This window comes from Balaenoptera acutorostrata, chromosome 7 (genome assembly GCF_949987535.1).
Source record: "Balaenoptera acutorostrata chromosome 7, mBalAcu1.1, whole genome shotgun sequence".
Lineage (NCBI taxonomy): Eukaryota > Metazoa > Chordata > Mammalia > Artiodactyla > Balaenopteridae > Balaenoptera > Balaenoptera acutorostrata.
In genome coordinates, this window is record NC_080070.1 from 72,614,881 (window position 1) to 72,631,897 (window position 17,017).

At 33.1% G+C, this 17,017-nt stretch overlaps 1 protein-coding gene across 4 annotated transcripts in view; it reads right to left on the bottom strand.

Annotated features, from left to right (window-relative positions):
• SNX13 (sorting nexin 13) overlaps positions 1 to 17,017 on the bottom strand; it is a 146,827-nt gene that overhangs the window by 66,839 nt on the left and 62,971 nt on the right. For 3 of the 4 annotated variants that reach the window (XM_028164514.2, XM_007164874.3, XM_057549918.1), the window contains 6 exons: positions 11,093 to 11,214; positions 10,898 to 10,999; positions 9,432 to 9,520; positions 5,023 to 5,106; positions 1,168 to 1,306; positions 673 to 761 (listed from right to left, as the gene is read on the bottom strand). In XM_028164514.2, coding sequence (XP_028020315.2) covers positions 673 to 761; positions 1,168 to 1,306; positions 5,023 to 5,106; positions 9,432 to 9,520; positions 10,898 to 10,999; positions 11,093 to 11,214 — 625 coding nt within the window. Of the gene's footprint in view, positions 1 to 672; positions 762 to 1,167; positions 1,307 to 5,022; positions 5,107 to 9,431; positions 9,521 to 10,897; positions 11,000 to 11,092; positions 11,215 to 15,871; positions 15,934 to 17,017 lie in introns of all 4 variants that reach the window. The other variant, XM_028164516.2, reaches the window with a different exon arrangement.

Sequence of the window (17,017 nt, forward strand, 5' to 3'; positions counted from 1 at the left end):
CACTTTCCTATTCCAGGGCCTTTGCATGCTCTCACCCTTGCCTGCAAGACTCCTTTAAAAAAAAAAAAATTCACAGGACCCTCTCGTTATTCACATCTCTCTATGCTCAAATGTCACCAAATCTCTCACCATGTATCTAAAACACTCCCAGACATTCTCTATCACCCTACTTTGTTTTACTTATTTTTTTCACATTTACTTATTTTTTACATTTTTTACATAATACATCAATTTATATATTGGTTAATTTTCTGATGCTGCAACTACTGGGTTGGCCAAAAACTTCGTTCGGGTTTTTCTGTTAAGATGTTATGGAAATGTAAGCTCCATGAGAGAGATTTCTGTCTGTTAGGTCCATCTAAAAAAAGGTGCCCAGTGTACAAAATATAATAAATGGTGAATTTTGAATAAATAATACATGAGTAGATAAATATATAAATCAAGAAATAAAATCTTCAATTACTTCAGTATTTTTCATGAAGCATTTTAATCTCTTTAGCTTGTTTTAACAAATACTTACACTACATTATGTAAGATAAACTTTTTTCTAAATTCTTAGTTCTTTTGTAGAGTGCTACACTGGTTAATATTCTACCTTTTGTCATTTGCTAGATGTTTTAATGAATATAAAGTATTTATAACTAAATATTAATTCAAAAGTACTTTACTTACCTTGCCTGACTGCAACCGTTGTATTCTTGAGTCACATACTTTCTTTACAAATAATAAGCTATTTATTTGATTTTTGATGGTGTTGATATCTAAAAACAAACAAATTGATTATGAGGTAGAAAGTGGCAGTGTTACTTGTGAAATATTTCAAACATACACTTACTACAATTTAACATAATAACCAATGAATAGAGCGATTCTTTTATTTAATAAAAGAAATAACTGGAAATTTTACAGTGAAATTATTTAATTAAAATTAAACCATGCCAATTATCTTTACTTTAGAGATAACTGCAATAATAAGAGTCTCGTATTCAGAAAATTATTGTGCTTTAGTCTCAGCACATATTAGCATAATAAAAGTCAGATTTACTTAAGGTGAAAACAACTAATAGCATAAAATGACATTTAGGTAAATTAAAGTTTTGTGTGAAGACACAGTAATCATTAAAGAAGTAAGACATTCTTATGCTTAAATAAATTATCAATACTTACCATCACCAGCTGTATCTAGAGATCGAAGATACTGTAATTCTTCTGCTGCTTTATCTCGGACTGCTTCTAGCTCTCCAATATTGTCACTCAATTTAATAATGTTCATAAAGGCCTCATAGTTGCAGTTAGAATCACGGATCTGAAAATAAAGTTTAAAATACAGATGGGAGGGAGACTCGCTTAAGTGAAAACAGAATCTTGAGTGCCCACCATGGGCCAGGCACAACTGTCCTCTATATCCCCTCTGTTTATAACAAAACGAAATGAAAATCTCTGTATGCTTGGTACTTAAACTCTCGTGGATCACAGACTATTAACAAAGTAAGTAAGATATACAGCACACTACAAAGTAAAGAGCATGCTCAGAATGTCTGATAATAGCAAGGAAGCCATGACGGCTAGAGCTAAACTAAAGAAGTGTAGAAGAGTAATGGAGATCAGTGGTAATGCAGGGCAAATATGGTAGGGTTTAGTAAATATTTTGGCTTTCACTCTAAATGGAATAAATAGTTACTGGAGAGTTTTAAACAGAAGAGTGGCATTCTCTGACATAAATTTAACAGAATCACTGTAATGACATAAATAACTGCTATTTCACCTTTTTTCTCCAGCCACTTGCTATTTAAGAATAGGAATGGAGTAGAAGGTTAAGTTGGATTTAACCACAGTGTGGTTTCACCAAGCAAATAATAAAGTGAGAGAGAGAGGAAGGTAGTTGAGGATGCTGTGAAGGAACGAATGACTATGACTGCCAACAAAATTTAAGCTAAGTGAAACAGTAAGGGGAGCTATGAAAAGGTAGCCAACTTGGGATACTGTCCACTCTAAACAAGGAGTCAAAGCACTGGGGATTGTGTAAGTCCAGAGCTATGGGGAAAAAAAAAAAAAAAGGCCAATAAGCACATGAAAAAATGCTCAAAATCATTAGTCATCAAGGATGTGCAAGTTAACCATAACAAAATGACAAGGCCAAATGTCTATCAGAATGTGGAGAGATCAAACTCTCAAACAGTGCGAGTGGAAGTACAAAATTATAACACAACTTTGTAGGACTACTTGGCAGTTTCTCTCACTTGGTATAAATTTTACTTCAATAATACAACAAGAAGTAGGTTTTTAAAGACCTGATTTTTCTAAGAATACATTAAGAAACAGGGCTTCCCTGGTGGCACAGTGGTTGGGAATCCGCCTGCCAATGCAGGGGACACGGGTTCGGGCCCTGGTCTGGGAGGATCCCACATGCCGCGGAGCAACTAAGCCCGTGCGCCACAACTACTGAGCCTGTGCTCTAGACCCCACGAGCCACAACTACTGAGCCTGCATGTCACAACAACTGAAGCCCATGCACCTAGAGCCCGTGCTCTGCAACAAGAGAAGCCACCTCAATGGGAAGCCCATGCACCGCAAGGAAGAGTAGCCCCCGATCACTGCAACTAGAGAAAGCCCACGCGCAGGAACGAAGACTCAATGCAGCCAAAGATAAATAAATAAATAAATATTTAAGAAACAAGTAAGTAGCTGTTCACTTATCTGCTCTGGGCAGGGGGATAACAATATGAACCTATTAGGTACTCTATTCCACAGTCAGAGATAGGACTTAACATTAACTAGTTTGTCTTAAAAAGAAATAAAATATATATATATATTTCGAGATGAATAATGCAAATCCGTCCACACTATTTTTAGAAATGACTTAAAAATTTTAAACTATTGTTGGGTAACACGAACACTTTATATAGAGAAGATATATGTTACTACTACACTGCTCTAAACTTTTCCTTTCAAATAGAAATAAACTATACAATTAGATATCATTAATATGAAATTTAACTGGGTGAAAGAGTAAGAACTGAGCCAATTTTAATCTTTATAATACCTACACACATAAAGGGTTTTCCACACAAAGAATGCCAAAAGTGTGCAAACCAGACAACAAAGTAGGCTAAAGATCCTTTATTGATATAAAGGATTTTCTCTTTTAAATATATTTTCTGATACTTTATAGCAAAGTACAGTAGTGATCAATTCTTGTTCATTAAATAACAAAAAGACCCACCCATCATACACAATAATAGTACCAGCCCAACTGTGGGGAGAACAAGTAAAAATTTGATGGTTTGAATTCTTTTTTGAGTATGTGTTAAGTCCCCCTAAAATATTTTTCCCATATAACTAATTATATACTTAATATAAGCTTAGCAAAAGAAAAACTGAAAACTAAAGAAAAATATAAATAGGAATAAAAATAATTCCTAACCTCATGAGTGAGAGGTAACTATAACATTCTGGTAAACATGCATCCTTTTCTGTACTATAGGTAAGATTATACAGTACTGTACCCTGATTATTTAAGGTAAGTATACAATATCCATTTTTGTGTTACAAAAAAAAAATTTTTAATGTCATTTACTCTTACTTTATTACTTAAATGTTTTTAAATTCTACCCATTTCTTACTTCTTAAAAAATCATTTTGTTACATAACCAATACTCCTTGTAAGTAAAGTGAAATATATAAACAAAAGAGAAAAATTAAAACTTTCAGGATCCTACCTCTCTATTAACATTTCAGTCAGTACACATCTTATCAGAATCATAGTCATTCATAAATATATAATTACTTATATATTTTTTAAAAGATTAGATATCTACACATACATCATTTTTAATTATGCTTTCACATAAAAATATACATATCTTTTCATATTCATAAAGATACACTACCATAATAATGGCGGCATAGTATTTTATTGTATCAATATGCCTAAATTATCCCTCTATGTGGGACAATTAAATTGCTTTCAATTTTTTAGTATTACTAGCAACACTCATTAATGGCCTTAAATCGGATTGTTGCAAACTTGCTTATTAGCACTTTAGAATAAATTTCAGGAGTAGAATTCCTAAGCAAAGGACATGTATTTTTTAAAGTTTTAATTAAGCGGATATGCATATTTTTAAAGCTCTTAGTAGAGCCTAGCAGGACTCTGAAGAAGCTGACAAAGGAAACGAAAAATCAAGTTCTGTGACCTCCATGAAAGGCTCTAGGAACATAAAGATAGTAAGATAATTTCTGTCTGCAGGTAACCCACCATCTGATGGGAGAGACAAACACTGCAACAGGAACAACAATAAAAAATGGCAAGTCTGATAATGGATATGGTTAAACAAAGAACAATCAAGTAGTTTCTTCCTAGGAAAGCTAGCCTGAGTTAACAGAAGACACTGTGGGGAAGAAATTTCAGATTCAAAAAAAGGAATCAAAGACCTAGAAGTATCTATCAAAGTATTCCCAGTAATAGCCCATTTACACTCTTCCTCAGCCATGAATTTATTGAGGAAAGCATATATAACCAGAAAAAAAAAATTAGAGCTAGTAAACTTAATAACCACTAACCCTTTGATATATCTGACGAATAAGAAAACTGAGTTATCTAACTTATAGACATACTAAGCAACTTACAAAAACAAATTTAGAATAAAATGTAAAGTGCATACTATTTAAGTAGTTCAGAACACAGTTGTATTTAAAATCAAATAGCAGTTTTTAAAAATACTCATCATCTATACACACAGACAATAAAATATCCTTTTTAAAATTTAAATAAGTAGAAACAGCACCAAAATTGTAAGGAAGATTACCTTATCAACAAACTTTCTTACAGAGAATTTGGCTAGTACATTCAACACATAATAAGCAAACAGAAATACTGAAAATATAAAGATTATCTTTAGATGTATCTTTACTTAATTTCTTGAATAAATTATTGCTTAATCATCCTGACCTCCAAATCATATTTGTACATTTTAAAAAACTGTTTTAAAAACAAGAGTTGTAATTTTACAAAGTACATACCATCCATATGATATATTGATTAATATAATCAGGATCACTGAGTTGATTTATTAATGGAAGAAGAATTCCTCGTGCAAGGATTTCCTGGACAAAAATTTTAAAACACAAAAACAAACTTAATCTAATATACTTCTCAAATCAATAGCACAATGTAAATTTCCTAACACAATGCTGTTACTTAAGAAAGGTAAGGTACACGTAAAAGTAAAACTTGATAAGTGACATGATTTTACAAAAAGATGAGCTAGTATACCTCAGTTAAATGAGATGAAGCCACCTATATCAACTTGGATACATGGCCACAATGATAAGTAGAGTTGAGTGAAAAAAAGCAAAAGGATACCTCTAATATGTTAGCATTTATACTCATTTCTAAAAGGCAAAACATGGCACTATAAGTGCTTATGGATTCCTACATCTAAATTAAAAGTATAAAAACAAAAAAGAAAAGGAAAAGATACCAATCTTAGAATAGTGATTGCCTTCAAGGGAGGGACAGAGCAACTACAGCAAAATATTAACAGTGGTTAAATCTGGGTTGTTGGTACATAAATGTCTACTGTATTATTCTCTATACCTGTCTGAGTTTGAAATTTACCTAATAGAAGATAATAAAAATAAAATAACATGTTAAAACAATTACTCAACATTCTTTAGAATATACCTTCTCATTCTTTGTAGTTGTTTATGCTCCTACCTATTAAGATTCTGCCTCTCCTTCAAGGACTGAGTACAGAATTAATTTTCCAATTAAATAAACCCTGATCATTCCAGCTGAACACTTTTTCACTTATATGCTTAAAATACACTAATGCCCTGTATTTAAGCCATTTAACACATAACATTCTCTATATAATTTTCTATCTTCTACTTCTCTAATACACTACAGCTCTTCAGGAACTTTTTGTATATGAGTGAGATTAATTAATCTATTGATTTATCTATCTTCAAAAATATTTAGCCTCTTCTTCTCAAGGTCATTGTCTTAAACATGGCTGGAATTTGATAAATATTAAATGATGGAAATGAAGAAACTAAGAATTCAGTCCTGATTCTACTAAGACAATATTTTTACCTGTTATTACTCTTCAGTCCTTTATGCCTGTGATATCTAAATTTATGAAATATCATTTCTTATGAATACTGGAGAGGCTAAATAGCTACAAGTTTAACAGGATGTTTCACTTCTCTAAGTAAAGGACCAATTTATTTATTTATTCCTTTCCAGATCTCTAATTTATCTGTGCCATTTTCTGGTGTAAGTTCACAGAAGGTAGCCTTCACTTTATTTTCCTTTAGAGAAATACATTATTTAAATTCTACTTTTGTAAGTTGTACAAGTCTTTTGACAACTTTTCCCCCATGATGAATTCATATTTCCAAAAGGCACTAATGGAGGCTCCAGTAACTTTCTGAAATCTCTTTTGAGACATCGTACAGTCTCAAAGTAGAAGAAATTGTTTATTCTTTCAAGGTTAGCTTTAACTCTAACTTCTTAAAAATTATATTTATTTATATAATCCCTTCCTTCAAATTATGTATCTGACCACAGAAGCTCACATTTTAAAATGTACTTTGTAAGGAGAAAATTCACAAACAAAAAAGTATTTTTTGAAAGTTTCTTTTCAAAGTGAGAGAAAAAAACATGTGGACAAAATTTTTGAATAATTCTAGTGCTTCTTATTAGTTAATGCAGTCAATATGTCTCAGAAAACTACGCTGACCTCTTAATTTGCCTCATGAAAGGGTTTGGTTAGTCAAGATGTAATCATATGACTCAACAATTCCTCTACAGGTTCTAGTGAGAGCTCTAAATATTCCAAAATATGTATCAATTTCCAGATAATTTTCATATACTTTAAGACAAGCACCAGCTGCCAAATATGAAGGCTCAAGAGATAGTCATTGAGGCCATGAATCGCTAAATCAATAAAACACGGTAATGGAAGAAAGGAGAAGCAATTAAACAGCAATTATCTCAGTCAAATACTGTGATCTGTACAATCCATACAAAGGATCCATATAAAGGAAAGAACTAAGAACTCTCTAAACTGTTATTTAATCTGAACAAAATGTCTTTTGGGGAAACCTAGATTTAATTATCAACAAAAGAAAACTGATAAAGAACTACCAAGTTAAAAGAAAAACAAACTGATTGCAGTGCTCTAAAAATTATACTCAACTCAATTAGACTCAAGCAAAGATAAATATTGGTCTAAGAGAACAATCTATGGCAAAACATATTTGCTCTTTAAACTGTCCTACTTATTTTAAACTATAATCCCATGTAACAAGACTCATCTTCATTCCTGTCTCGTAAAAGTCAATTTAATCTTTAAGGAGCAGCAGTAGCATGTCCACCACAGCCAGCAAGAAGGACAAACAGGTTTCCTTTTGCATTAAACCCAATTCTCTGATTGGGTATGTGCTATGTGGCAGGTACTGTGATAACCACTAAGGACATAATCATGATAAATACAAAATATGGCCCCTGTCTTTATAGGACTTAGGATTCTACTGGGGGAAAGAGGCATCAAGCAAGTAAATGCAACAACCAAATTATCATTTTAAAATATGGTAAATGTTATGAAGGAAAACAGTACTTACCTACACTAATAGGGAATTATGAGGGGGCTTTTAGATTGGAGGCCTTTCTGAGGAAATGAGATATGTGGGACAAATACAATTTAGCCAAGAGAAGGAGAATCATTCTAAGCAGATGAAAAAGAGTACGAGACAGCCCTATGGTGGGGAGAAATGGCACTTCTGGAGAAGCCAACGTAGTTGGAACATAGTGACGGCATGGCATGAAGGCCAGAGAGGTAAACAAAGCCACATCGTGCACAGTCTTATTGTAAGCCTTTTAAAAGGACTTGAGATTTAAAACATTTGCTGGATAGTTATTACTGGGATGAAGAAAAGACATAAAAGGTAGACAGGATTTGGAGGCAAGAATAAGATTTCCATCTTGGGCATTTAAAGTTTAAAAGGGCTGTGAATCAATCAAATAGTGACTTTAGTGGGCAGCTGGTCAGAGTGGCCTAGAGCTCAGAAGGGAAGTCTGGACTAAAGACATAAATTTTTATTAGCATTTGGCTGGTGTTTAAAGCCATAGGAATGGATAAGCAAGAAGAGGGCTCAGAACTGAACAACTTGGATATTTAAAAGTTAAGCAGAAGAGGAATTAAAGCATATAAAGGTGACTAAAAAGGAGACCAACGGAGGAGAAAAAGAGAAGACAGTAATGACATGGAACCCAACAAAAGACAGAGTTTCAAGAAGGAAAACATGGCCAGCCGTGTGAAATGCTGCTGAGATACTGCCTAACAGTGGCTATCTGGAGTACCAGGCAGACAAAGACTCTGCTGCCAAATAATCAGCATGAATGAGTATGATGACTGATTAGCAGTATCTTCCTTCAGTGGTAGATGTGAATCTAGTGATAGACATGCCAGATATTTACCTCCCTTGATAATGACTAGCCCAAATAATTGGTCTTCACTATATATAATCTATCAGACTCTTCCCATCAAAATCAAGCATTTTCTTCTCACTTCACTTCCCTACCTGAGAAGTGCACTGAACTCAAGTTAGAGAGCTATTAGGAAATCGATACTGCTTAAATAACAAACAAGCATTAAATAACAACAAACACCTTAGGAATTGGTGTATCTGTTCTGCAGAATGGTAGACTAAAGAGATCATAAGCTTTCATTTTTAGAAAAATTAGAAACTTCAATTTTACCCATTCAGTCAGGGTAAGGGCTAATGTTAGCATTAGCTAGCATTTCTCAATCATAACCAGTAGCCAAAGCCAAAATGTTATTCCTTTACATGTGTACAAAGAATTTTACTCCAAAGGTTTATACCCAGGGAATAAATGAGTCCGAGACTACTGTTCTCATCTGACTTAACTTATTTTCCAATGACAAGAAGGAGAATCTTAGCTACCCAGGTTTTTTTTGAAAGTTTCTATCCGGAAGTGTTACTTTAGTCAGCCTAATTTAAGTAAATTTATAGGTGAAGCTATATTAAAGAAAATTTAAAACGTATCTTTGTTATAACCAAAAATCCAAGTATCTAACTCTAACTCAGGCAGTTTTCAAGGTGTTGTCCAGGAACCTCTGGAGCGTAGGGGGAGACAAGCATACAGTGATATTTTCAAAAAGGAACATGATGGTGTGATGATACCATTAATGGAATGTGGGCTTGTGTATTTCTGTGTTCCAAAATTTCTTAGTTTTAATTTACAATACAATAAATAGTGATAGATAAAGCCCACATAAACAGAAGCTCTTTGGGGTCCTCGATAATTTTTAAGAGCGTAACAGGGTCCTGGGACAAAAATTTTAATAATTACTACTCTAAGTTTCTTTACAGCCATGTATTTTGTATGAGCTTAGGCTTACCCTGACAAAGTATCGCATGATCTTGTTCTGGAAATCTCCAGGAGGTAGCAATAAATATAATAAGACCTCACACAAATCCCTTAGGAATCCTAGAAATAAAAGAAGTAGCTATAACAACATTAGAAAATACGAAGTCTCCACCTACTCTTTATATAAAACACAAACAGAGGTAGAAATTAGCAGTTTCCTGATTATACCAGCTTATTACCTTAGTAATCAGTATTCACTAAAAATCCCTTTATTGTTCTCCAAATAGCAACTATTCATTAATCAAACTAATACATATTTTTTATTCTGCCCAATCCTATCCCACATTTTGAATTGTTGAGAAACTTCAATTACAAAAGTGTTTTCCCCAAAAAGTTTTAGTTGTACCATGTATTCTATACTTCTACCACACATCTTTGCATACTTAAAAGTTATTTGCACATTTAAAAATACACTTGTAGTTATTTTTTCAGGAAAGAACTTCCACTATCTTGGCAGGTAATAACAAGAAGAGTATGCGCTTCTATTGGGTTGGCCAAAATGTTCGTTTGGGTTTTTCTGTAACATTATGGAAAAACCCGAGCGAACGTTTTGGCCAACCCAATATTTTACTGATTGAGGAGGGCTTGATTTACATAAAAGGACTGTACATTATTATATCTATTTCTTACATTTAGTTATTTCATATTAGTGCTAATGAAGTAGCAGTTAAGAACTGAATTGCACAATAAATATAAAAAGGAAAGAAGGAAAAAGGGAAAAAGCGGAAAGGAAGGCAAAGAAATAAAAAAGCTGAGCACATTTTTAAAAAATCTAAGAAAACAATTTCCACAACTAGAAATGCATTTCTGGATTGTTCATATGCTGACACTTCCCGGGAATATAATTATTGGGTCAGAACGAACTTTTTGGCCAATGCAAAAAACAGCTAGTCGAAAAAATGTGCCAAGTAGCACAGTCTCCTAGTCGTTGTAAAACTAGGAAAAGACAACATCCTCAGCTAAAGCTCATTGGGTCTAACCTCTCAAAAAGAAAAGTGCATTCAACTCTCTAAATTTCATTTGAAATATTATAATCATTCCCTTAGGAAATATTTAGGGGAACAGGTGTACTCTTGAAATAGAAATAATAAATTCAAGGGGAAGATAAATTACTATAGATCAAAAAAAGTAAATTTATAATTATAAAATGTTTCAGTTTGCTGTATTTTAAAAGATGACGAAAGAGGTACTCTTTAATTGCCATCTTTAAATTTTAAAGATGACCTTAAAAAAAGAAAAAAGAATCTGGAAACTACTTTTAAGAGTTAAAAAATACAATAAAGTGAATAGCAACAGTGTCTTTACTATGTTGCCTGTCCTGTAAGGATAATTTCACTCTTAGATTTTACGCTTATATTTGTTCACTGATTCTGCTAACTTGTCTCCAACCAATGTGAACAGTTACTGTTCTCAAAAAAGTTAAACTGAAAAGAAAACCTTCTTCATCTTTGGGAGATGTGCACACTAGGTCACGGCAAACGTCCTTCTCCATTTCAACTTCAACTTCAAAGAAGGTATCTACAAGATCTTCTGCTGTACCTAGACAAAGAAGGAACAATTCAAGACATACAGAATAATAAAGAAAAACAGGTTTAAAAATCCTAATTTTCAAAGGGGATCAAGATATATTACCTTTTACTTGATCATCTTTCTCTGTTATCTTCTGTTGAGCCTTTCTGAATACTCGTAGGTGTGTGCCGAAATCATCTACAATGCGTGTAGTAAAATAAGGTTGCCAGTCTATTTCTTTTGACCTTACAAAAAACACATGACATAAAAGCATTACATAAATGTTTTTTTAATCAAAAAATAAGTTTATTTAATGACTACTGAAAGACAACATGATTATCAAAGAGACTGAATTTATTTATACTGAGATTTTACTCATTTAACCACTATTACATCTTAGCATTCCCTTTCAAAAGACCCAGTTTATCAAATCTACTTAAACCCTCGAACAATATTCTTTGAAGTATTTTATGTGCCAAAGCTTAAAGGTACTAACTAAATGCTTAAAATAAATAAGAGAAAAGACAACAGGTATATTATGCAATTTCTCATCCCAGACATAACAATGTATTAGGAATTCATAATGTTTTTGCTTGCTTTTAAAAGAGCAGTTGAGATATTTCTTGGTTCCTTCTGAACCCTTTCTGAATTCTCCACATTCTTCCTTTTAGTTATACGGTCCAAGTTTTGAACCAAATACCTTTGGTATGAGCCTGACTGGTTTCTGTTTGCATATACAAACGCTTAAAAACTTAACTATTTGAAATAACTACAGTCACATGGAAATGGTGTAAAGAGTAATGTAAAATACTTACCCATGAAAAAGGTGATTACTAAGTTTATTAAGTTACCTAGTACTCTTATCTCAAAAGCAACAGACCTCAACAAACATCGCTAATTTAGTAAACCAGTGAAACAGATAACAAATACAACAGATAAAACCAGATTATACATCTCCTTGGATTAAGTGATATTTTTAAACAAACATGTTATTCAATGCTGTTTTCCTTAAGTTAGCACTAAAATTAATTCACCCCTTTAGGAACATACCAAATAAATAGAAGATAAAGAGGCTACTCATGAAGATGATAGACAATGGGGGAGCAAAAAAAAGTTACAATAATTCATTATGCTAATTCACCATACATGTATAATAAAGAAGCTAGTGAATAAGTTGACTTGATTACTGTCTTTTGAGAAAAAACTTTTAAATGTGGTAATGGCATTGAGGAATATAACAGATGGTTATTTTCAAACAAAAACATAAATTATTAACACTCATGATTTTTAATGCACAATTATGATTTTGTTATACACAAGGAAAGAAAGCATAAATTATAAGTACATGAATACAAACAATTTAACAAAAATAAATGTAACCTGAGCTCTGGGATCTGAGGAGGGGTTACCATTACTTAGTATGTAAGAGCCATATATATAAGCATACACTAAACTTGGTAACAATACTCAGTCTCAACATAAAATCTAAAATAAACACTTAAAGCTAGAGGTCTCTAGAGTCTCTTTTTGTCCTTATTTTAAAAAGAAAAGCACAATCTGTGTAAGCATCTTTCAAAACTCTTTACATGAATATTTGTACAAAATCATCCAAACCTGAAAATTTTATAAGAACAAAATTTACTTGGCATAGGCCATTAGCTCATTTAATCCATAAAAGGTTCATTCTAACAAATTTAGAAGAAAGCAGAATACATAATCTTTCAAATTACATATGTTCTGTTTCATGGTACAGTGCTATTTATAGAATTTACTGAAATTTTCAAACAAAACAAAATTTATTAATTTTAGAAGGCATTTTAAAACCTATCTCAATTCATTATGGAGGATGTTAATGACATTTAAAATGACCGAAAGTTAACAAGTAATGCAAATACATAAAAATTATTTTAAGTATTAAATACAGATTTCTACTTTCAATATACAAATACATTGAGGGTGGGGAAAACAGGGAACACAGTATTTCATATTCTCTATCCAAGGTCATCATTTTCCCTCTGCTTGACTCATTTACCCTGAATACATGCAAATCTATTGTAAATCTCAACTCAAAGGAACTGTTCTAGGTTAGGAGGATAAGAACAACAGTAGTACATGGCTTCCCATTTATATAATTAGGAAAATATCTACTAACAATTTCTAGTAGTATTTGTCTTAAAATTTGAAAATATTTTGGTGACAGTGAAGTACTTTCTAAAATTATGGTATATGATTAATATGTAATAAATGGAATATAAATATAAATTTAAAAATCATTCAATTTATGTAATAGCCACACTTCCTTCTATTGATCCACAGGTAGTTTTCTATTAAAGCTCTTAATATTATTTATTCTTAAATTATGCCTACAGTCAAAGCTCTTTTTTCACTATGTTTAAAATATTCCCCCACATGACTGTTAGTAAAAACACCTGGACTATTACACAATGAATCCTATTATCTACACTTTCATTTTATTATTACTTAGAGGCTTTCATTTCTTGAATTTAAAAATGAGAGCATACTTCCTATATGACCAAGAGAATAAGGGATATATTCAACCCCACCCTGAGAATATACAATTTATATTAGGCCCTTGAAGCTTATATATCTTGATAGAATGCTTGTGAGAATTACAATGGTTAACTAGGAATGCAAATAAGCAATGAAGTCTTAATTAAAGAACAAAAGGAAAAGTCAAACTACCAAGTGTAGCTCTCTGAATATATTTGGCATGCCTTATCTTCATCTCTAACACCATCATCTTATTCCTGGCCTTTTAGCTGATCTCCCACATCCACTCTAGTCTACCCTCCATTCTATATTCCATACAGCAGCCAGAGTGATCTTTTTAAAAATACAAATATGATGATACAAAACAAGAGCTGTAAAAACCCTTTAATGACTCTCCGATCATGCACAGCTGGGACCCTGCTTACTTCCTCATCATCTGTCCCACTGTCCTTCCTTTTCTGTTCTGTGTTTACCTCAGTGCCTCTGGACGGACTATTCCTTCTGCCAAGTCTGCTCACCCTGTACACTCTCCATAAATTTACCTTCTCTCCCCCACATTCCTTTGACAATTCTCACTTATACTTTAGAGTTCATCTAAAATGTCAATTCCACACGGCACTCTTCGTTGACCCTCACCCTTTGCCTTATTCCTTCGGACTAGGTCTGGATCTCTGGTTACATATTCTCATAGCAGCACATTTTTCACTTTTTATAGCACTTACAACCTGCAGTTAAATAATTCAACTGCTGAGATAAAAATCTCAGGAAGTCAGGGATTTTGTCTGTTTTATTCCACTATGTTTTATTCACTAGTGGTGTTCCCCAATGGCTAAATAATATGTTAAACACTGGAGGCACTTGATACATACTGATTTACTGATTTCTCTTTCAGGGTCAGAGCACTGTTAATAGGGGCTTGGAGAATGGCCACATGAACCACATACAGCAACTGCTTCTTTACTCCTTAAACTTCTGAAATAGGACATATATTGAGGAGCTCTTTTTGCGTCTCTAAACCCCAAAGCTACTTAATGCTAATGCCAAAAAAAGGCAATGAATGTCCCAAATCTGTGGGCTGAGACTGAGATTACATAAATTGCTTCACTGGGGCCATCTATTCTAAGCAGCATACAGCTCATCATCAGTAACACAAAAAACACATCAAAATCAACTAAATACTTCTGTAAAGAGAACTGGACTGAATACACGTCCTTGATTCAAGTAAAAGATACACCATGTCATTAGTTGTGAAATTCAGCAAGTCACGGCACCTCCCATGGTTTTTCTCTAGGGACACTTACAGCTTTAAGAATCTATGATTAACTACATACCCATCCCAACCCACACACACATACACACACACACACACACACACACACACGCAGGAACACAGTACATGGAAAAGTGGTAATCGGTAAGTAAATCGAAATATTTGATCAAAAGAAGGAATCACGAATGTATTTCATTTTAACTTAAATCATATAAATCTTTCAGTGTAAGACTAAGATAAGACCTTTTGATTAATGTTTTGCTAAGTGTTATTAACGTGGCCTTCGTCTTGAATAAACCATTCTCACATTGAGGAAGTTATGGTTTCCAGTTTCTTTTAAATGGCATAACAACTAACGACATCTGTGAACAAATCCAAATGCAGAGTAAGAGTCTTTCAAGGCTTTTCACCAACATTTTATAGTTGTCTTTTACGCACCTAATTCTACTGTGATCTATTTAGCAACTAGCTGACTAAATTCCAAAGCAAGTGACCTCGTTTTCATAGGAACTACCCTGTCATACTCATATTCTTCAATCTATGTAGAAGTAAATTAAATTATATGATTATAATAAAAAGTATAAGCAGGGTACACAGGTTCAGAAACAAATACAACTTCCTTTTTTAACACACTCAGTTGTCCTCCTCCTCTAAAGCATCCATGCTCAGCTCATACCACAAGACAATTATATCAGACTTTCTGTGCCCAGGAATTGATACCTAACTTCTGATAAGTTTAAAAGTCAAAAGGTAGGGACAGAAGTGGACAAAAGTACTAGAATGTAGTCTATTAGCTTAGCTTTAATGCTAAGGGCATGAGTCAGTATGTCTTACAAAGGGAATGGAGAATAACTGGCTAACAAAAGAGAATTTCTATTACAGTAGTACAGAATTGGTACCCTTCCAAAAATAGCTTACAATTTTTTTTGATGATACCCACACACAGAAATAAGAAGTTAGTTAAGTGCTATGTCGTAAGTCAAAAAAGATTAATTAAAGAGGCCACATTATAAAAATATTTTGATGAATGACTAGTATTTAAATGGGGTAAAGAGGGATATAGGAACAGGCAAAAGAGGGAAATGAGCAAGGCCTATGCAAGAGTCATCATGTAGACCTGCCTAACTAAAGAAGTGGGTGACCATTTGGCAGTAGAGGCAATCTTCACACACTGGGCAGAATACTGCCCAGGAAAAGGTCCTTTATGTCAAAATGATAAAAGTAAAAACTGATTTTCCCACAGAAACAATCCTATAATAAATGTTACGTTCCTGATGCTATATTATTTTTTCACAGAAATGACTACTAAGACCTTATTTTAAAACAATGAGAATGACACAGTAGGGACCTCCCTGGCGGTCCAGTGGTTACGACTATGCACTTCCAATGCAGGGGGCATGGGTTCGATCCCTGGATGGGTAACTAAAGATCCCGCGTGCCGTGTGGTGCAGCCAATAAATAAACTAATTAATTAATTTAATTTAATAAAAAAGAATGACACAGTATACTGTATACTGCATAGTATGTATGTACGTATATGTATGTATGTGTATATATATATATATACATACACACACACACACACATGCATATATAAAGACTTTTTAAATGTGTATTAATCAATAAGGGTGATATAATAACCAACCGCATAAAATTAGAATAACATGTATTAATCTCCTATATGAGGTCTTTTATTTACCTTCTAATTACAAAATTCAGACATTTAAAAAAAATCATTAGTATAGTAAAATTCCTATACTAATGATTCCTAGTTTTTCTGGGTAGATTTTGACAAGCATCTCTGAAGACATTTTGAGAAGTTTTATTCCACAAGAGGATTTTTAGATCACTGACTCAGACATCTTTTCCTGAAAGTGGGTGTCCTATCTGTGAAAGAAAAAATTCCTTCCTTGAGTCACGGAATCAGACAGTAACTTCCCCCTCAGACTTCACTATTATAAAGGATATACTCTTTAAAATACATAAACCTTTACATGTTTCCACCCTTCAAGAGTCCTTGAGGAAGTACGTTGTTAGCGTCAAAAGCTTCAGCCTAAAATTGAATTTGAGCAATATTTTAAAAGCACAGAATTGTAAACTTGCTCCTAAATGCATTAAAAAATTACCCCTTCTTCCAGTCTCAATTTGCTCATATTATAAATACTTCACGTTACCATAACCACCTCCCTAGAGCACCTTTGTTTCCCTTTTAAAATCTACTTTAAGGATGAAGTTATAAGGATTGAGTATAAAATAATGAAACTGAA